The sequence below is a fragment of the Balaenoptera borealis genome (genome assembly GCF_965194805.1).
Source record: "Balaenoptera borealis genome assembly, chromosome: 1".
Lineage (NCBI taxonomy): Eukaryota > Metazoa > Chordata > Mammalia > Artiodactyla > Balaenopteridae > Balaenoptera > Balaenoptera borealis.
The window spans coordinates 80489087-80510817 of record NC_138860.1 but is presented as its reverse complement, the minus strand read 5'-3'; the positions used below and the strand labels follow the sequence as shown (position 1 = coordinate 80510817).

Here is a 21731-nt window from a genome sequence, read left to right as displayed (position 1 = left end):
AGTCTGTGCTCCGCAACAAAAGAAGCCACGACAGTGTGAAGCCCACGCACCGCAAAGAAGAGTAGCCCCCGCTTGCTGCAACTAGAGAAAGCCTGCACGCAGCAACGAAGACCCAAACGCAGCCAAAAATAAAAAAAACAAAAAACAAAAAAAACCTCATCCAGAAGACCCTCAGGGCTCTGCTCGTTGGCTAATAAATGTCCAGTACTTACTCTGTGCCTGACATTATACTAGCCCTTGGTTATGTATCACCTCATTTAATGCTCACAATAGCCCTTTGAGGTAGAAACTATTATTCCTCCCACTTCTCACACAAGGAAACTTAAGACTTGGAGAGGTTCTGGGGCTTGCTGAAGGTCAAATAGTTAGTAATGTGGTATTCCCTGGATGCAACCCGGGCAGTCTCAACCCACTGCCCACTAGGCTGCATTGCTTCCAGATGTGGAGCCCGCAGGGGAATGTCAACTGTGGATTATTTAGGACCCTCCTCCCCCTTCTTGGTGTCTTTCCGACATACTGATCCTTCCACGTACATTCATCATCTTCCCATGAATAGACAGGAGCAGTAAAGAAATAAAATTCCAACTATTATTTAAAATTAGGTTTTAAACATGTTTTCAATTACTTATTCACATATCTAATTAAGCTGGCTAAGTAAATATTTTGCTCACACCATTATCACTTCTTCCATTCACTCTTATTTTTATATTGCAAGTTTATATTTGCAATTAATATATGCAGACGGAGAACACCTAGAAGACAACCTTTAAAGCCAAAGCCTGAAGTTCTTCTGACCACTCCAGAAAAGATAAGCTGTTCAAGTACAGAAAGATCTGTGACAAAGAAAGAGAGGCTGCCACCTCCAGTTAGGCCAGGTTCATTGTATTACTCTAAGATGGTGTTATTCGCAGCCAGGTGGCAATGCGATTTTGGTCCAGTCACTGTTTTAGAGAATTTTCGTCTCTGCTCCCTTACACTCAAAAAAGGCTTGCTACAGTTAAAGACATGGCCTCTTTCTCCACCCGACTCTATATAACAGAGTTGACGATGATAAAATAGAAGCCAGATTTGCTGATCTTGCGTGTAGGATGCATTTGAACCCCCTTTTTTTGGAACCCAGAGCAGAATGACTAAAACCCTTGGAACTGGAACTATACCAGAGGGCCACAGATGACAGGCCAGAGGCCTTGGTATAAGCAGTGAGCATAGAACCTTTAGGTGTTCAGAGAAGGAAAACCGAATGTATGGTTTTAAAAGGGTCTCCCCCCGCTTTGGCACTCACCTCGCCGAGGGAAGGAAAGCGCTCTGTGCCAGAGTCCAAGCCACTGTCCCCCTCCTGGGAATCCAGAGAGAGTCGGCCTGAGAAGAAAAGAGTTTACACAGTAAGGAAGGAGCTGTGGCCTGGGGGAAAGAAGGGCCTTTATTCTGGGAACCTGCGCCCAGGGCAGGAGGGCGAAGCTGCCACCTGCCTTTCTTTCCCAGTTTCCCTTCAGCTCTCTTACACGACTCCCTGAGAACCTCTACACCTAGCTTTTACCTACCCGTACACCTGAGCCCAGGCAGTGTCACCTCCTAAAATAATCCTCCATAGCTCTACCTTGCAATGAGTGCTACCCCTCAGCTCATCCCAACCCTCTTCTGGTTCCCATCCATTTCCTCTCATGACAGCATCTCTTGAGCTCCTAGCTGCTAGGTGCTGGTAGGCACGCTGTTGTCTGGACCACCATCGTTCTAGTATCTCCCTGGCACTTATCTATCCAGGGCTACTGGTTATACACTCATTTCTACTGAATAAGTTGTATCCAAGTTCCCTGTCACTGGTACTGCTTTCTCTCATTATTCTATTTCTCAGAGGCAGGGACTATATTTTTTCCCCCTGAATCTGCCCCAAAGGGAGGGGACAACAGAATAGATAAGAATGTAGACTAGAGATGTGCCAGAGAAAAAAGGCGTGCTGAGGGGACTCACCTTCTGATGATCTCTGGCTGGTGTCACCATATAGTGGAAGTATGTCCTAAAAAAGAAAGGTCCGGAGGGTGGACAAATGCTGTGAACCTCTCCCCCTACTGTTTTCCTCCAATCAACCCTTCCCTCAGTCTCAGCAGATAACATCTGCTTACAATTAGCGGCCTCTTCTGCTTCATTGCCTGAAAAATGCCCCTTTGGAAGAGGTATTGCTTCATTTGTACAGTTTGAGGAGAATGGTGACCCCTAATGGTGAAAAGGGAGCTTTACTATTAGTAAAATTCTAAAAACTTACTTGATTTCTCACCCTGGACCTCAAAGCGTCTATTGCCTTAGTTGGGCTGGACACAGAAAGAACTTCCGAACTATCAAGGAGCATGAAAAGCTCTAGCAGATGGAAAGCTCTGCCCCTAAAGATCTTTGAAGACTGACAGGCGCTGGACTGGGGCTGACCAGCCATTTGTGGAGGGAATTATGTTGCTAGTGCTTTACTGTTTATGATGCAATCTTGTCTATATCTCAATTGAGTTTTTCAACAACTCTGAGGCAGGTATAGTACTCCCATGTCATAAATGAGGAAACAGAAGCCCAGAGATTTTAAGTAACTTGCCCAAGGTACACAGCAGGTAAACTATAAAGCCAGGGTTGGCGCTCAGATCCCTAGATTCCAAGCTGAATGTTTCAGACTCAACCACTTACAGAGCACACGAGCGCAGAGGCAGCGGCAGCAGCAAACATGCACTGGCCCCGTGCTGAGGGCATCCTTTAATTCTGACAATACCACTATTAGGCAGATCCTGCCGTAGCTCCATTTCATAAATGAGGACACCAAGGCTCCCAGGGATTAAGTCACTTGCCCAAGAGTCTTAAAGCTGGTGGGCACTATAGCTGGGAGGTGAATCCAGATGGTCTAAGTCCTGAACCTGAGCTCCTATCAACCATGTGACACTGAGAAGGCCTTCAGAAAATAAAAGTTTAAATTGGATTAGCCTGTGCTTCCCAGACTTTTTTGATCTGGATGTTCTGAAAAAGAAAGTAGATAATCCTCAAATAATTTCTATTGGCTTTGGCAAATATTATTCTTGGAGATCTTAAAGTTTTTGGAGAGTTACTTATTTACCCAAAGAATTAACTAAGGCCTGATGGAGAGAAGTAAGACACTAATTAATACTCAAGTCCCTGACTAGAACAGATAAGGAAGTGTCTCCTCTCTGGGATTTCCCACAAAGTGTGGTTAGGATTGCTACAGATCCCTCTCAACTGACTGGGGATCCTTTACTTAGGCTGACTTTTAAAAGTGCTCGTATTTCTTTGAGAAGACCCATTACTGGAGGGAGAGGTGATGGGAAAAGCTACCAGAGGAATACTGAGTAAAATTAGTGTTGGAATATACATCAGCTATGAGGAAACTACCCAGAAGGGGATGGATAATTAGGAGATTAAAGCTGACAGTCTGATTTATTGCATATTTATTTCTTTCTATTGCAACTGTAAGCTGCTGGAGGGCAAGAAACAGGTTATTTCTTTTTATGGGACCCAAGTGTCAGGACAGTGCTCAGTCTCTATGGTGCTATATAAAGAACTGCTGACCTCTGTTTCTTTGGAAAACACTAAACACTCACTAGCTCAGCCCTGCGGTCCTGTATGACTCGTTAAGCCTCTGTCCTAGATTTCTCCCTCATTCTCCCCTCCGTCCACCTGCACGTGCCCTTCCTAGAGCTAAGCCTACCATCACTCACCACTAAGCCACCAGTCTCCTGCTGGATCTTCAGCTGTAACTGAGTGACTCGCCGCCGGGCGCCTTCGATCTGCTCTTCCAGCAGGCTGCCGGGGTTCCGGCTATACACCTCACAGATACGCTGGGGGGCAGGGTGGGGGGCGAGGAGGACAAGGAAGGGAAAAGGCAGAGGAGTGGTTAGTAGAGAATGGATGACTCACCAGTGGGGAGAGTAGGCAGTTATCCCAAAACAAAGAGGAGAGAAAGGAGATCTCTGCCTCCTAGGAGATACATGTTATTTCACCATCACTCAGGAGCAGAAAGAGGTATAAACAGTGAGAAAAAGAACATGAGGCAACTAGAGAAAGAAGGCATGACACAAAGGCCCATCCTAATCTGACCTGTTCTTAAGGCCTACTTGCTAAATGAGGTCTTCCTTGACTGCTGCTGAAGGGTTAGATATATAAGTGACTGGCCAGACCAGCACACACAAAAAAGTGCTAAGGAGGAAACATACACACAGTGAGAACCACAGGAGATGAGAGGAAGAAGCACCCCCGTCCCCGAGCCCTGTAGCTGGGAACCACTCTGAGACTTATCTAGCATCCTCCCAGCACACGGCAGAGCACAGCATGTGTGTTTAGAGCTTGGGCTGGGAGGCCTGGCTCTGAATTCTGGCTTACTAGCTGTGTAGACTTGGGCAAGCTTTACTACGTCCTCATGGATCAAATGGAGATGACGGTACCTGCCTCTGGGGATGGCTGTACGTTCTGAATGAGATTATGTATGGAAAGTGCTGAGCAAAATGTCTGGGGCATAATTACTTGACTGAATACATGGCAGCTATTATTATTTTACTACCAAATGAAATGCTCAGTGAAGTTGGCGGGTTAAATAGTTAAATAAAGACGTCGGGTGCACATTTTCTCCAAGATCGTCTGGGGCCATACTTGCTGTCTCATCTTCTCCATGCCTCTCAAGCCCCCAACCCTCCTCTTAGTCTCTGCAGATAGTATTGGCTGGTAAGAACTTTCCCAACTTTACTCCATTTCAAGGCATCTGCAGCCACCCTTTCCCGCTGCCTCAGAATAGAAACTCTGTCTGAATCTTCCACAAGGTTAGTGCCTCCAGCTGCCTCGGGCTCCTCCTGGGCATCGTTCACGTATCTCCAAAGTCTCCTCTTTCCAATGGCTCCTTCCCCTCATCCTACAAAAATGCTCGTTTCCTGTCTTAAAACAAAAACAAGCCACTACAACAAAACCTTTTCCATCAAGTCTGATTATTCTTCAAGCCACCGCCTCAGTCTTTTCTCCTCCCTTTCACAGCCACATGTTTCCAAACAGGAGTCTCTATGTAGAGCCCAGACTTCTTAGCCTTCTGGTCACTCTTCAGCATACACAGCCTAGGTCCCCTCCTCACCTCGCTCTTCCAAAGGCGAAATGACCCAACGGCTGAATCCAATGGTCTCTTCTTAGTCCTCATCTCTCCAGACCTCTTTAAACACCCACCTCCTCCAAATGCTATCCTCTTTTGACTTCTTAACTCGACACTGTCTTGGGTCACCTCACACCCCTCTCCCCAACCATAGCTTTACCCCTTCCTCCTCTCTTAAATCTAGGTGAGCCTTCAGCCCCGCAAACATTTACAGAGAGCTGATACACACCAGGCCCTGTGCCAGCTGTGCAGGAGGAATATGCAAATGTAGGCATGGTCCTGGCCTTTAAGGAACTTAGTCCAATAGAGGAGGACAAATAAATAATTAGAATACAAATACAACAGCAACTGGTGTGATGTTAGAGGTTGGTGCGGTGTGCTACAGAAGCACAGATGTTCCGAAATTCCACCCTCAGCTCTCTCTTTTCTGCAGTGGTGCCCTAGGTGATACCGTCTAGTCCCCAATTTCAACTACCACCTGTATGCTGAGGCCACCTGAATCTCTATTTCAACCCAATCTTTTCTCCTGAGGTTCATCCCTTGTTATCTCCATGTGCCTGGTCGATGATCTTTTTATCTGAACCTCCCATGGGTGCTTAAACTCAGTACATCCAAAGATTACCTTCATTCCTTTCCCCTAAACCCTGCTCCTCTCTTCTGTCTCACTCCATCAATGGTATCACCATCTATGTAGGCACACAAACTTGAGGCTATCTTTTCTTTCTTCTTCTTTACCTCCCCCTTCCAGTTGATAAGTTCTACTGATCTGACCCCTGAGATGTCTCCCATTGCCATCCCTCTTTCTGTTCTTTTTTCTTTTGGCCACGCCGAGTGGCATGAGGGATCTTAGTTCCTCGACCAGGGATTGAACCCGTGCCCCCTGCAGTGGAGGCGCAGAGTCCTAACCACTGGACCGCCAGGGAATGGAGGGAATTCAATATCTCACGTTGCCATCCCTCCTTCTGTTCTTACTCCTGCTGTTCTTGTTAAATCGGTCATCATTTCTTATCTACTGCAACAGCCTCCGAGATAGTTTCCTTATGTGTCAATCCACTTAACACACTCTTCTAAAGAAAACTGATTTGAAGATATGATCACTCCCCTACTCAAATCCTTTGATCAATTCCCACTGCTTTCAGAATAAACTTCAAGCTCATCATGGTACTGAAGGCCCAAAGCACATTCCAGAGTGAAAGAGACTGAACCCAACTGGAATGTCATCTCATGAAGCCTTCTCTGACCACTGCATAATTAATTATTCCTTCTTTTGGGCTTTAATGGCATTTAAAAAATATTTTAAAAATTATTATCGACATATAATTCACATAACATAAACTTCACCATTTTAAAGTATACAATTTAGGGGACTTCCCTGGTGGTCCAGTGGTAAAGAATCCGCCTTCCAATGCAGGGGACTCGGGTTCGATCCCTGGTCGGGGAACTAAGATCCCACATGCCACGGGGCGACTAAGCCCGCGCACCACAACCAAGAGCCGAAGCACGACAACGAAAAAGACCCCGCAGGCTGCAACTAAGACCCGACGTAGCCAAAAAAATAAAGAAAATAAATAAATATTAAAAAAAAAAAGTATACAATTCAGTGGTTTTTAGTATACTCACAGAGTTGTACAAACATCTCCACTATCTAATTCCAGAACATTTCTATCAACCCAACAAGAAAGCAGTCACTCCCAATTTCCCCTTCCTCTACCTCCTGGCAACCACTAATTTACTTTCTGTTTTTATGGATTTACCTATTCTGGACTTCCACACAAATGGAATCATACAATATGTGGCCTTTTGTGTCTGGCTTCTTTCACTTAGTCTGTTTTCAGGGTTCTTCCATGTTAAAGCATGTATCAGTACTTCATTCCTTTTTATGGCTGAATAATATCCCATTTTATGGATACAACACATTTTGTTTATCTACTCATCAGTTAATGGGAATTTGGGTTGTTTCCACTTTTTGGCCATTATGCAATTAATCAGTGCTATTATGAATGTTTATGTACAGGTTTTATGCTTTGAACTCTCTTGGGTATATACTTAGGTGTGGAATTGACAGATCGTACGTTTAATATTTTGAAGAACTGCCAAACTGGCTGCACTACGGTGGGAGTAGATTACTACTCCCATCAACGGTGGGAGTAGATTAGGATAGCGGATATGTAGACAAAATATAAACAAACATTTCTCCAATTTCTCCACATGCTCACCAATAACTGTTATTTTGGCTCTAGCCATCCTAGTGCGTGTGCAGTGGTATCTCCTAGTTCTGGTTAGCCTCTCCCTAGTGACTAATGATATTAAGCATCTTTTCATGTGCTTATTGGCCATTTGTATGTCTTCTTTATTGGACTGTGTATTCAAATTCTCTGCTAGCTTTTAAATTGGGTTGAGTTTTAAGCGTCTATTACATATTCTGGTACTAGACCCTTATCAGATATATGTGCTGCAAATATTTTCTCCTATTCTGTGGTTGTATTTTTACTTTCTTGATAGTGTCCTTTGATGGATAAAAGTTTTTAATTTTGATGAAGTCTAATTTATCTTTTTTGGGGGGTTGTTTATGCTTTTGGTGTCACAGCCTAGAAACTACTGCCTCATCCAAGGTCATAAAGATTTATACCTATGTTTTCTTCTAAGAGTTTTATAGTTTTTAAAAATAGTTTTAGCTCTTACATTTAAGTCTTTGATCCATTTTCAGTTAAATTTTGTTTATTGTGTGAGGTAAGAGTTCAAATTCATTCTTTGCATATAGATATCCTGTTGTCCCAGAACCATTTGTTGAAAAGACCATTCTTTCTCCACTGAACTATCTTGACACTGTCAAAAACAAACCAATTGACCACAGATGTATGGATTAATCTCTGGACTCTGAATTCTATTCTACTGATCTATAGGTCTATCTTTATACCAGCACCACACTATCTTGATTATTCTATGACTTGCATCAAAATGTAAGTATCAGCACTTATTATAGTGCAGTATAACTTTATCTTCATTCATCCATTGATAGTCTACTGGATTATAAACTCCTTAAAGGAAAGATTCATCTCTCACTTATCTTTATAACCATTCTAACCTTTGTCCCTAGCACTGGCCCATGCCTCCACTGCAGCACACACACAGTACCTAGCACGCAGCAGGAACTCAATGTTTGTTAAATAAATGAGTACATTTTCATGTCTTGGTGCCTTTGACCTATGCTGTCCATTTACCAGCATTCTCTTCTCCATCTCTTTTGCCTACTGAAGCCCTATCCTTCAAGGCCCAGCTGAAATACAATCTTCTCAGTGAAGTTTCCCTCACATTTCCCATTATTAATTAACTGCTCTCTTCTTTGTTCTCTTATTGCAAGCTCTTTGTTCCTCCCACTCTCTTACCGTAATATGAACTTTCCCCATGAGACTGTAAACATGTTGAGGGCAAGAACTGTCTAATCGTTTTAATCTCTGTATACCGTAGGAACTAAAGCAATGCTTTACATACAGTGGGAACTTAGAAATTTGTTGAATTCAAATGAAGGGGCAAGGAGCCCATTGTAAGCCATGGCTATTATAGGAATCTGGTTATTCCCGTCCAGCCAAATTAATCTTCTTCCTGTTCTCCCTGTGCATCATTCCCCAGGCCTGGAAATCTCTCTGCATCCCCTTCTCCATCAGCCTGGCCCGGCATTCACCCCCCACCTCCACCTTCCTTCCCTCTTATCCTTCCCTTCCCAGAACCTCTAAGATCAATTCCAACCGATTTGCCTCAGTTCTCATGTTCCCTCATTTTATTCTACCTGTCTCATCACTTGTTTGTATTTTCTCTACATAGTCACCATTCTAATCTATTACCATAAGCTCTATTACCCTATTCACTCTATCCATCAAATTCTGCTTTAAGAAATTCCACTGGCCTATGACAATTCTTTAGTAGTCCTGAAGTTTGACTTTTTAAGGTTTTACTGTGATAGGATATGGCCTGCAAATTAATTTGTACACATTGGCAGATTGCTCTGATAAAGTATTATTTCATTAAGGCAATGGCCAGTCTAGCCTCAGCAGCGACCTTACCTGTAACTCTTTTTCCTCCTGCCTCAGCATATTCCTAAGGATCTGGGTGGCATGTTTTTGAAATTCAGGATCCTAAGAATGGAAAATATGACAGCAGTGAGAGTTGGGGACCAGATCGATAGCTTTTATTCTCGTCTACCAGCTGACTCCTGGTCGAGGAAGGCTATGAGAGTAGAGCCTGGTTCGTAAGAATGTTTTGTGTAACACTCAGTATCTCACTGAAATTCAGTAAACATAAAATCTGATTTTGATTTCATTCTTAATTTCCTAGAAACCCTGGCTGTAATCACATCTGGTATCAATTGCTCTCTGAAGTCTCCCAGGACTTGCTGGTCGGTCTTCTTTCCAACCAGAAAATCCTGTTCCCTATTCCTATCTGCCTCCTGTCCTCTTTTAACTCCTCACACAGGTTATCCTGGCCCTTGGGTTCTCTCCCTACTGTTCTCGTCCTTTCCTGACTCTCTCCCCTACAGACTAGGCTCCATATTTCATTCCTCCAAGCAGCCTTTTTCCCCAGGAAGCCTTTTCCCCTACTCCTTGACTTATTCCATACCCTTGTAACAATGACTGGCAACAGTCTTTACAGATGCCTCTGACCATGTCTGGAGGTGTGCACCTTCTCCCCGATGGGGAGGAGAACTCTCAAAGGGCCTCCTTAGAGTCTTGCACACACATAGGAAACACACGGCATGCTGCTGTCTGATAAACTGCATATGCACTTACATGGAAGGAGGACACTAAGGCATGGAACACCCCTTTAATGCAGTTCTCATCTTGCTCTACTTTTTGATGGCCTTCATACAGCTCTTTGGCTTGTCTCTTCCTGCCAGCCTGCCATTTGATTTAACCTGCTTTCATTCCAATGGGGAGCTCTTCAAAGGGACACCAGAATGAGGAGAGGAGTAGGAGGACCATTACCTGCAGAGGTTTGGGTCCTGTGATGCGCTGTGGAGGTGGCAGAGGTGGAGGGGGTGGTGGTGGTGGGATCACAGGGGTGACTCGGGGAGCTCCTGCTGGGACTGGGTCCTGCTGGGGCCCAGAGACACCAATGGATGAGGGTGAAGAGCCCAGGAGGGTCAGTGCAACATAGGCACCAGCTGGAGGAAGGCAAAGAGAGGCTTGCTCAAGTGGTATTGTTCTCAACAGCAGACATTCAAGGTACAAAGGAGGGGGTTCTCCCTTCTCCTTCCATTAAGCTTATAGTTCTGCAGGTAAAGTTCTCCTCACTTTTAATGCCCCACCTGTTCTCTAATTTCTGTCCTTCCATCCTGCATCAACACAAGTATCCCTTCCTTCCCTTTCCTCATGCAGAGACCTCAACCAAAATCCCACCCGTAACTATCTGGGACCTGCCTGCCCAGTCCCTTGTTTCCTGGGACTGGGAGAGGGGAGTGAGCGGTATCTGAGTGAGACCTGGTCTTAGTAGAATATGATCTAAAACGTAGGGCAAAGATGGGTGGAAAAATAAAGATGTCGGATGAGAGACTAACAGTGTCTCCACTTGAAATGACAGTGGGGAACTGTGGTAGTCTACGATGATCGGGCCAAGAAGAAAGACTTCGGCTGCCTCGCACATCTACAAAGGAAGCCTCCTGGGGCAACAGGCCTGCTTCCACCCGTGCCCCATCTGATCCCCTAATTTCTTTCACTGTCAGCTCTCCCCAACTCACATTTGATAAGCTTCACCACTTCCAGATGTGAGCTATTGGTCACCATGGTGCCATTCACCTGTTGGGGGACAAATGACATTATTGAGTAATGGCAGTGGAAGCCCAGGGGATCCTTCTCCTAGGTCAATCGCCACTCCTTTAGGGAGCCATTTATCAATGCTCTCTAGCATAGTAAAACATTACAGAAGCTTGGTCAGAGTCAAGAAGGGCCTAGAATATGGAACCCAGCTATCTTAGTCCCCAGTCTCTGTCACATTATACTACTCACTCTCATGGTACCACCCCCCTACTCAGTGGCTGATGACAGCTGGTACGAAAACGGAAGTGTGGAGGATGGCCAAGGCCAGAAGTGACGCTGCACCCCCTCCTCTGGGGGCGGAGAGGGAAGGTCACTCACTTTGATGATCCGGTCGCCCTCTTTCACGCCGGCTTTCATGGCTGCGCCTCCTGTGAGGAAGGAGAAGGCCTGGTCAGCAGAGCCCCACGACCTTTCCAGAGGTGGCTGAATCTACACCAACGACCCTGTCAGATCACCTTCCCCCTCAAATCTCTTCTCACCTCTCTGTGTTAAGTGCCTCAAATGCTGGGTGTACATCTTATTCTGCTCCAGTGACACAACTACCTTTGAGCTGGACTGGACTGTATAAGGACACATCTCTTGCTCTTTCCTCCACCTGGCTCAGAAGCCAGACTTCTCCTCTGAGAGCCAGGCCAAGGTGGCAGAGAGGCAGGGCCATGCTCTGGGGAGAGTAATGTGTGCTTTATTTGAATGTGTCTAGATGTGTTCCAAGGTCAAATAAGAGTTATTTCTATTATCCAGTGGGAAGAACGAGTTCACTGTATTAAACAATTGTTGAAGTAATAATCATTTTTAAGAGGAATATGAGAAAAGGATTACAACAAGCGTTTTCAAACCGTGGTCCCTAAGCCCTGAGAGGTTCACAAGGATATTATGGGGGTTCCTAGCATTAAGGATGATAATGATCACTGCTTTATTTTCTGTTAAAAAATTGTTCTGGAGCTGCAGTGGTTTTGATCACCACGTACAGTCGTCCCTCGGTATCCACCGGGGATCAGTTCTAGTACCTCCCACAGATATCAAAATCTGCAGATGTTCAAGTCCCTTACTTAAAATGGAGTAGTACACACCTGCGGGTTTCGCATCTGTGGATTCAACCAACTGCAGATGGAAATTTCAATCTGCAGTTGGTTGAATCCATGGATGCAGAATTCTCAGATGCGAAACTCACGGATATGGAAGGCCAAATGTAGTTTTAAATAAGTTAGAGTCCTAGTTTAAGTTATACCCAGGAAGCATAAGAAACACTAATGATGAGATAAGTTCATGAGGGACTCCCCTTGGGTCCAGTGGTAAAGAATCCACCTTCCAATGCAGGGGACTTGGGTTCGATCCCTGGGTGGGGAACTAAGATCCCACATGCCGCGGGGCAACTAAGCCCACGCACCACAACTACCGAGCCCATGTGCCTCAACTAGAGAGTCCACATGCCACAACTACTGAGCCCGCATGCCTCATCTACTGAGCCTGTGCACCACAACTACTGAGCCTGCGTGCTCTGGAGCCTGCACGTCACAACTAGAGAGAAGCCTGTGTGCCACAACACAGAGCCTGCGAGCTGCAATGAAAGTTCCCGCGTAACGCAACTAAGACCTGACGCAGCCAAATAAATAAATAAATAAATAAAATAAATAAATAAAATATGTTCACTCAGAAAGCTTATTTTAAAAAAAAGAAAGAAAGAAGTTCACGAGAAGCATAAAAATTATGTTTCCTGTAAATCTGCCCCAAGATGATCCTTAAATCTGTAAGTTGCATTCATCTGATCAAAACAAAACTCCGACAAAGCACATCTAGATGTTTCTAGTCTGAAAAGAGAAATTACAGTGATGACTACATTCCAATTTGGCTTTTCAGTATTGGGACCCAGACTACCCTCATCTAAAGTGTGCTATTATGGAAAAGTACTTGCAAGTAGCTTGAAAACTCTCTTTTACACTGTCATCTAGAAACTAAAGGTGGAGAGGAAAGAGCTATTTTGCCTGAATGTATGAAACACGTGAGGTGACTTCTAATAACTTAGGGATTAAAAGAAATTAAACTTTTCAGAGTAAAGGAATTAGAGCAGAAGTTCTAAACTTCAGTAAGCATGAGACTCACCAGGAGAATTTGTTAAAAAGCATATTCCTTGACCTCCCTGCTAGCAAGTGATTCAGTACTTCTGGGACTGGGCCCCGGAATGAGGATTTCAATCATCCTAAGGGCCTAGGTGATTCCGATGTAGGCAGAACACAGACTACACTTTGAGAAACAGTGAATTGAGAAGCCTAAAATCTGGAAAAGGCAACAACTGCTTTGTTACTCTTGTGATTTCAATGCCAATCCAAGTGAAGTCTCTTCCCCTCTCCTGCCCGAAATACACATACATACTTAGATTTTCCAAAACTCATATTTTACTGCAAGCCATCCTTTTGTTCTTTCCTCTCCAGGTCTGAGAGGAGGAAAAATTGGAAGAGTGCTGAACTCACACTTCACTGGAGGGGATCCCCGTACTTTCTATATCAAAGAGACCATAGAGGCAAAGTACAAGTTACTGGCAGTCCCACTTGCTCTGTCTCACCCTAGTCCAGGAAGCTTGAGAGAATATGGAAGCAAAGAATAAAAGTATCTTTTCAGAGCTCTACCCCAGGATATGAAAAACAAACCTCTCACTGACAAAAGTTAACTACCAAACATAAGGAGCTATAATTATTTATATCCTTGTATGATCCACATACCTCATTTTGGTCATAAATTTGAAATTCTCTTTTCACTTTTCCCATTAAATAAATCCCAAATATTTCTCCCAAATTATGTAAGTATATTTCCTTCCCATTTTGCACTGTACTTAGTGGGAAAATGCTGGCCTGCCCCCTACCCCTTTCCTTGTACGCTTCTTCAAGCCTATGTTGCGCCAGGTTGCCAGGCCCAATCCCATTTGCTACACTGAAGTTCACTCCTGTTACGGATACTTGCTTGTGTTAGGGATACTTGCTTCATACTCTCCCCTACTCCCATCTCCTTCCTGATCATCTTCTTCAGTTTGGGTCACTTAACAACAATGATTCTACCACCTGACATATGACAGTGCTTTGAAATATCTGAAGCTTTTTCACACATCACTGGTTACTTGATCGATTTGCTTATAATGCCCTCCCACTCTCTACTCCCTTCCCACCAAATTTCTACCCTGCCAATGTGTTTTCCATGGCCATCTTTCAAACTACTCCTGAAATCCTATTTTCTCCTAAGGAGGCTTCCTAAACTGATCAGAAGGGAAATACTTAGCTTCGAACCACCAACTACCCAAATACAAACTTACAAACACCCTTTCCTCCCACGTACTGTCCAACACACATCTTTAGGTCATTTATTACTTAGTGTTAATATATCTGCAAATACATTTAGACTAGTGTGCCTGTCTCAACTGTGAACTGCTGCAGCACAGTGACCATTCGTGCACGGAGCAAGGTCATGTGAAGGTGAGGAAAGAAGAAAGCGGGTCTTCGATTTCTCCACGGCATCTTCCAACCCAGGAGGAGGAGCTCCCCTGGAGGGCAATCAGGCACCTGCCTGATGACCTGAAGGCTATTCTGCCATTTTCACACTTCCAACAGGGGAAACAAGCCTGGAGTGTGATCCCTAGAAATTCTGCCTGGAAGCTTAGCATTGTGGAGACTTCCCCAGATGCCCCTGGGGAACCAGTTCTAGAATGAATCATTCATGCCCCAGGATGCCCAGGTCTCCAGAGAAAGCACATGCAAGTTCTCCAAGTCCTATGGCACTGTCACATACATGGTGGCTTTGTAAGAACTGTACACTGCAGGTAGCAGGGACCTAACACTCACCAGGCCGCACAGACTGCACCAGAACAATGCGATCCCCGCTGACTGTGAAGCCGAAGCCATGCTGGTCCTTTTGGATGATGACACAGCGTTGAACGAGGCCTGGTGAGAGGCAAGGGGGAGAAAGAAGGGAGTTCGGTAGGAACCATCATCAGAAAGTTAGTGCACACAAGCCAAGACCAACCCAGGGAAGTCCCAGTGTGTTTCTTCCTCCAGAAAGCCTTTCCAGATTCCCCAGACTTTTCCTGCCCACACACACTATTGCAATGCCTGCCTTCCTCAGTGATCGACAAAACCCTGTCACCTACTCTGTATTCTATACAAGAAATTCCTTTCTCTGAGGTGCTGAGATGTCTGTCTCTCTTATGCCTGTCTGTCTTTTTAGGCCTGTTTGGGTGAGACTGGTCGAAGGAGGGGCATGGCCAACTCCAGCCTGAAGGCTAATGTTACAGAGAAGCAGCCCTGGGATTGAAGCCTAAGTGAGCCTGGAAGTTTTCCATCAAATTACGTCCAATGAATACAGCAGGTGGGACACCAGCGCTTGTTGATTCTGCAGAGCTGGATAACGCACGTGGGGTGACTGAGGGCTGGCCCCTTGTCAAGATCCAGGGAAGGATAAATGACAAGAGAAAACCCTGTGCGTCACACGTATAACCATACGCAGACCGTAGGAAAAAAGAGAGAGAGACTATAACTCTTAACTGACTCCATCCCTGTGGGCATGTACCAGACATCGTGCACATGTGCAGGTATGTGTGACTGCTTCCTGTGATGGAGAAAGCATGAATTCTAGAGTTAAAACTCAACTGGTTTCAGGTCCTGGTTGTGTCTCCTACAAGCCTGTACACTTGGCAAATTTTTTAACCACTGTGTCTCAGCTTCCTCATCCATAAAATAGGTATGATAAAATCTACTTTCTACAATTGACAAAAGGACTGAATAAGGTAATTTGTATAAAACATATAACACAATTCCTAGCACACATTATGAGCTCAATATAAAGGCTAAGTTGTTTTACATCTGGGGTATACAGATCTGTCTGTATGGGTAAACACCTCTGTGTCTACGTGTTAATGCCCCGAGAAGGTTACCTGTTGTCTCAGAGGTGTCGGAGGGTTGGCGGTGGTGGGAAGGGGACTTGCGTTCAGGTGCTGAATCTCCCAAAGACAGGCTACTTAACCTGGAGAAAGAGTAAGAAAAGCACAACAATGAATTGGGCAGGGAGGGACCAGCCTTGTAGCAGAAGGAAGCTCTGTCAAAGGGGCCCTGAGTCTTGGGTAACAAGAGACCGACCCTCTCACCCTGTAACCCGCTCAATCTGGTGGGAGATCAGCCACATCTACACCACTGGCAACATCACCTATCTGGAATCCTAGGTTGGCAAGGCAAGCATGATCTCTTTAATGCCCAGCAAGGCGTGAAGGGAAATAACCCTTCCTGGAGTCAGGAGACAAAGAGACAATAGCAAGAACAGGGTGTGCACAAATACACATGCTTGTTGGGTCTTACCAGGCTGCAATGGGGCTGATGGAACAGAACGGAGGCAGCAGAGAAAATGAATGCGAGAAAAAGACAAGAAAAAAACAAACAGCTAGTTAGTTTTAGGTGATGATTTGTAAGGAAGGGGGGACTGGAAGGCAAGGATGGGAGGGTCACAAACACACAGAGGCCCTCAGGGACACAGCAGAGGACTGCAGTGGCTGTATCAGAGACACTCTCTCTCACTTTAGCTTCGTCTCTTCGTCCCTCTCCAAAACAAGTGTCTCTAGGAGGGTAACTAGGCCTTTAGTTGGGTAATTGGCAACTTTACCTGTTGGGTAATTGGCAACTTGTACCCTTTTCTAGAAAGGAGGCGTACAATGATGACCCGAGCCTCTGAAATTCCATTTATTTTGTGTGTACCATGGGAGAACAGGAATCTGGTCTGTTTGGTGGTAGTATTCCAACCCCATTCCTACAGCCAGCTTAAGTCACCCTGCTTAGAAACTATTAAGGCCCTGCAACCTCAAGGTACCACAGATGACCAAACCAGACCTAATAATAGGGCCCCTGCAGGAACAGGAGAAGCTCAGATCATTGCTATGCCTCCCCTTTTTAGAAAAGTGTACAAGTTGCCAGTTCCTAATCAATAGTTGCTGCCCCTCCAGATGGTGTCTCCTATTCATATCTAGCAAATGACTATGTAGAAGGGGCTTCGTGTAAGCACTGTGTGCAGTGGCAAAACACTGCAAAGAAGCTAAGTGTTCATAATGGGTGACTGGTTAAATAAACTGCAGTGTATCAATATAACGACACAGTATTCAGTCATATAAAAGAATGAGGGGGCTCTTTATATATGATAAGGAATAGTCTCCAAGACATGCTGTTGAGTGGGAAAAGGAAGATGCAGAATTATGTAGACGGTAGAAGAGAAGGAATGATTTGTATGTATATGTTTGCTTAGGTATATATAAAATGTGTAAAATACCTCTGAAAGGGTACAAAAGAAACATATATCATTGGTTGCCTCTGAGGAAGGAAGCTGTGCCAGGGGCAAAGGGATGGAGTTGGAATCTTTTCATTATCTTCTTGTTTGTACCATTTAAATTCTGTGAAGTCATGTGAAGGCACTAACTATTCAAATAATAAATACAACACAGTACAAATAAATAACTTTTAAATTTAAAAGAGGGGTCTTCTTCCCCCTCTCACCCTGGCACCCCACTTACCTGGACAGGTGAGACTGCTTTTTACTGGCTGATCTTTGGATCAGAGAGAGAAGGACACCAAGGAAGAAGAGAGCGTGGGGCCCAGGACAGAGTGACGCAGGAAAGGAGGAAGCAAGGAAGAAAACGAAACAAGACATAAACCAGACAAGACACTGGAGATGGTTGGTTTAAAAGAGAAACCACAATCAAGCTAAGAAGGACCCGGGGTGGAAACTGGTCAATGCAGTAGAACCACCTTACTAAAATGCAGATTTACCTGTGCCATTTTGCTGATTGAAACCTTTTAGAGCTTCCCCATTGTCTTGGGAGAAAGGTCACCCTGCCTTCAAGCGAGGCCATTAGCCACAGCATCGAAAAGGCAGTACTGCCTGATGCCAGTCAGCACCCGTCCGCCGTCTCCCACAGCTCCCAGTACCTATCCTTACTGCATACAATCAGTGGAGCTGCTTGTGCGCTTGTCTGTAGGGCTGTAAGGTCCAGGAAGTCAGGGTGGTCTTGTTGATCAGCACCCCCTGTGCCTGACACAGTGAATGCTCTGTCCTATTTTTGGTCCCTGCTCTTCACTGTTCTTTCACTTGCCATGGTTTCCGGCTCCTGTCTTTGCCCATACTGCTCCTTCTTCCTAGATGTTCTTCTTACTCTACTCCCCATTACTATGCCTGCCAGCCAGACAAGAAGGTGAACTTCCAGAAGCTACAACTTCTGGCTTTCTTCAAATTACCCTAGTCCATCATGCCCTGCCACCCCCCACCTCCTCATCCGAGGTAAAGATTCAACTTAGCTCATCATTTAATGAATGTCCTAGAATCTATGGATGATAACTAAACTTACTGTGGTAATCATCTTGCAGTACATGGACGCCAGGTCATTACGCTGTACATCTTAAACTTAGGCAGTGCTGTGTGTCAATTATACCTCAATAAAATGGAAAAAAAAAAAGTCCTAGATTCTAGACCTGTGCTATCTATCTAATACAACAGCCACTAGCCACATGTAGATATTTAAATTTTAAAATTCTGTTTCTCAGTTGTACTATGGCTAGTGGCTACCATACAGGACAGTGCAGAATAAAACACTTCCGTCGCTGCACAAAGTTCAATTGCACAGCGCTGCTCTAGATACTATGCCAGGCACTACGGGGTACAAAAATGAATAAGACACAGTCACTTGCAGGTAATGGATGAGGTATACATATAGAACTTTAGTATAAACACTGAATGGCAACAGCTCCGCTCCCCACATCGGTGAGGGATTCTCAGAATGAACTTTTAAAGGTTTGTTATTCCAGCTGCTCATCTGCTGTCTTCAGCTAGATCCACAACATCCCACCCCTGGGTTACCCAGAATGGGCGTGCACTTCTCCCTCTTTACTACTTCAGGAGAAAGCCCATTCTATCTTGGGACAGCTTGGGCCTCCTCCTTGCCTTGTTCTGCTTGACTTTGCAGGAAACTGGTTTCCTATGCCCACATTTAAGCTTAGAAGGAATGGTCTGGTAACTTAACCTGGTTTGGTTTTGCATTTGAGCTAGGTTGTGAGCTGTTCAACGTAACTCAAAGCACAGGAAGCCAAGGTTTATGTACCTGGCTGTAGAGGACTGTTAGGGGCAAAGACAAGGATCATTTCAGCAGCCATTGAAAGTTCTTCTAAAAAAAAAAAAAAAAAAAAATCACAGGCTAGGGCAGAGACAGTGGAGGACATGGGGGATGACAACATAAGTATAACTGGAACAGATGCAAAATTTTTTTTTTTCTCTTTGAGAGCTTAAAGGAGGAAAAACTACCACTGAATGAGAGGAGGAAGAAATGTCTGTATCAGCAGATCAAGACTTTAATGGTGGGCTCTCCCTCTTCCTGATGACATTCCCATCAAAACTGGGCAGCAGAGATCAGATTCCAATCAGCCTAAATCTGATGGGCATGGAGAAAGCCCAGGAGAGTAGAGAAGTTCCTGCAAAATTTGTGGCTCTCTAAATGGCATCATTGAGATAGATCTTCTGAATCAACTTCTCAGTAACCCCCATATTTATCCAGTCAGTTATGGAGACTGGTAAGTCCTTTTATGTTTTCCCAGAGTTGCTCCTTCCTTTACATTATCACTGATATCCATCACTTTAAGCCACATTTAAGTCCATTGCCTCAAGTCTGGATGACTTAAAAAAAAAAAAAAAACCTCTTGTTTTCACTCCCCAGTCCCTCCAGCATTCTACCACAAAGGACTAACTTCCCCAAACAATATTTCTTTGGGTGCCCCCCTGGTCAAGAACCTATGATTTCCCTTCTTACTATCTATATGATCAGATGTGCGTGCAATTACCTGGTATTAAAGGCCTTTCATCAAGTGGATCCAAGTACCTTTCAAATTCACTCTTATTACTTGTTCACTTTTCCTTACCTCTACTGGATCCTAAAAGATGCTGTGCTCATTCTCACCTCTGCTTTATGAAGACCTCCATCCCTTCTCTCTATCCCTCCTTTACTCCTTTTTCAAGGCTCTGGTCAAATGGCATTGATTCCATGAGGCCTCCCCTGGCCACTGCAGCTTGCATTTCTTTTACCCCAACATTTTTTGGGAAAATTTTCAAACCTATTATTAAAGTTGAAGGGGCAGCATGATGAACACCTACATACCCTTCAGCTAGATTCACCAATTAACATTTGTCACTTGCTTTATCTTTCTATGATTATACACTTTCTCCCATTTGAAAGTTGCACACATCATGACATTTTACCCCTAAATACTTCAGCATATGTCCCCCAAGACCCTTGGAATTCTATATAACCACAATGCCATCAGCACACCCAATGAGTTTAACTTTGATACGATAATATTATCTAGGGCTTCCCTGGTGGAGCAGTGGTTAAGAATCCGCCTGCCAATGCAGGGGACACGGGTTCGATCCCCGGTCCGGGAAGATCCCACATGCCACAGAGCAACTAAGTCCGTGCACCACAAGTACTGAGCCTGCACTCTAGAGCCCGCGAGCCACAACTACTGGAACCCGCGAGCCACAACTACTGGAACCCACGAGCCACAACTACTGAAGCCCGCGTGCCTAGAGCCCATGCTCCGCAACAAGAGAAGCCACAACGATGAGAAGCCACGACGATGAGAAGCCGGCGCACCGCAACGAAGAATAGCCCCCGCTCTCTGCAACTAGAGAAAGCCCGTGCACAGCAACGAAGACCCAACACAGCCAAATAAATAAAAACAAAAAATAATAATATTATCTAATATATAGTCTATATTCAAATTTCCCTAATTGTTTCATTAATCTCCTACATAGTTGTTCCCCAACTGCCTCAATACACGATCCAGTCAAAGATCTCAGAATTGCATTCATTCATGGTTTTTAGATTTATTTAATCTAGAATATCACTCCCCTGCCTGCCCACTTTTCTTGGTCTCTCCTAACACTGACATGTAGAAGAGTTCAGGCCAGTTACCTTATTGAATGGCCTGCAACAGATCTGCCTGTCTCCTCAGGATTAGATTCAGATTAAACATTTTAAAATAATATTAGATAAGTGATGTAGCATAACGTGCCCATTTCTGGTGATCCTAGGTTTGATTACTTAGATAAGTTGGTGCTCCTAAGATTTCTCAATGGTAAAAGTATATTTTCCCACTTGAATTAGTGGGAAATCTGTGGGGTGATATTTTGAGACTGGTAAATATCCTGTCATCCAACAGCTTCCCACCCAACAGTTTTACTATCCATTGATGATCCTGGCCTGAACCACTTACTGCACTGGTGGCTGCAAAATGGCATTTTGGGAAAATTTTCAAACCTATATTAAAGTTGAAGGGGCAGCATGATGAGATGAAGGAATTCTATCATTCCTTCTACATCTATTAGCAGGCAACCTTGTAAAGAAGGTCATTTTGTCCCTTTTCTGGAATAGTGCTATGAACTCATGAATTTTTTCCCCCAATGCAATGCATTATAATCCATTACTGCTTTTAAAAAAATGTTAAAGTTGTCCCAATTTGGCTGGTGGGAGCTTCTACAAGCCAGCTCCTGTGTCCTTTAAAGTGTCACTATCTGTCTTTGAGTGCATCCTTATTTTCTGGCACACACACAAAAATACTCCAGGCTCACCTTGTATTTTCCCTATGTCAGACTTTGACTCAAACATTTCTCTAAGGAGCCCTGGTTCCTTTTAGTAGGAAATGTATTTAGAAACAAGATCTGGATGCTAGGTGCTCAGTGCTGCTAAGCTGTCACTGCTTCTAGGCCCTTTCAATGGACAGAGCCAGGAAATAAATTGATTT

At 44.4% G+C, this 21731-nt stretch overlaps 1 protein-coding gene across 21 annotated transcripts in view; it reads right to left on the bottom strand.

Annotated features, from left to right (window-relative positions):
• ARHGEF11 (Rho guanine nucleotide exchange factor 11) overlaps positions 1-21731 on the bottom strand; it is a 111331-nt gene that overhangs the window by 32492 nt on the left and 57108 nt on the right. For 9 of the 21 annotated variants that reach the window (XM_082404946.1, XM_082404937.1, XM_082404943.1 and 6 more), the window contains exons 2-12: positions 17459-17491; positions 16260-16274; positions 15842-15930; positions 14754-14852; positions 11245-11294; positions 10848-10905; positions 10096-10274; positions 9178-9249; positions 3705-3824; positions 1969-2014; positions 1283-1359 (exon numbers count right to left, since the gene is read on the bottom strand). In XM_082404946.1, the coding sequence (XP_082261072.1) occupies positions 1283-1359; positions 1969-2014; positions 3705-3824; positions 9178-9249; positions 10096-10274; positions 10848-10905; positions 11245-11294; positions 14754-14852; positions 15842-15930; positions 16260-16274; positions 17459-17491 (838 nt within the window). Of the gene's footprint in view, positions 1-1282; positions 1360-1968; positions 2015-3704; positions 3825-9177; positions 9250-10095; positions 10275-10847; positions 10906-11244; positions 11295-14753; positions 14853-15841; positions 15931-16259; positions 16275-17458; positions 17492-17714; positions 20305-21731 lie in introns of those variants that run through there. The other 12 variants (XM_082404933.1, XM_082404940.1, XM_082404934.1 and 9 more) reach the window with 5 other exon arrangements.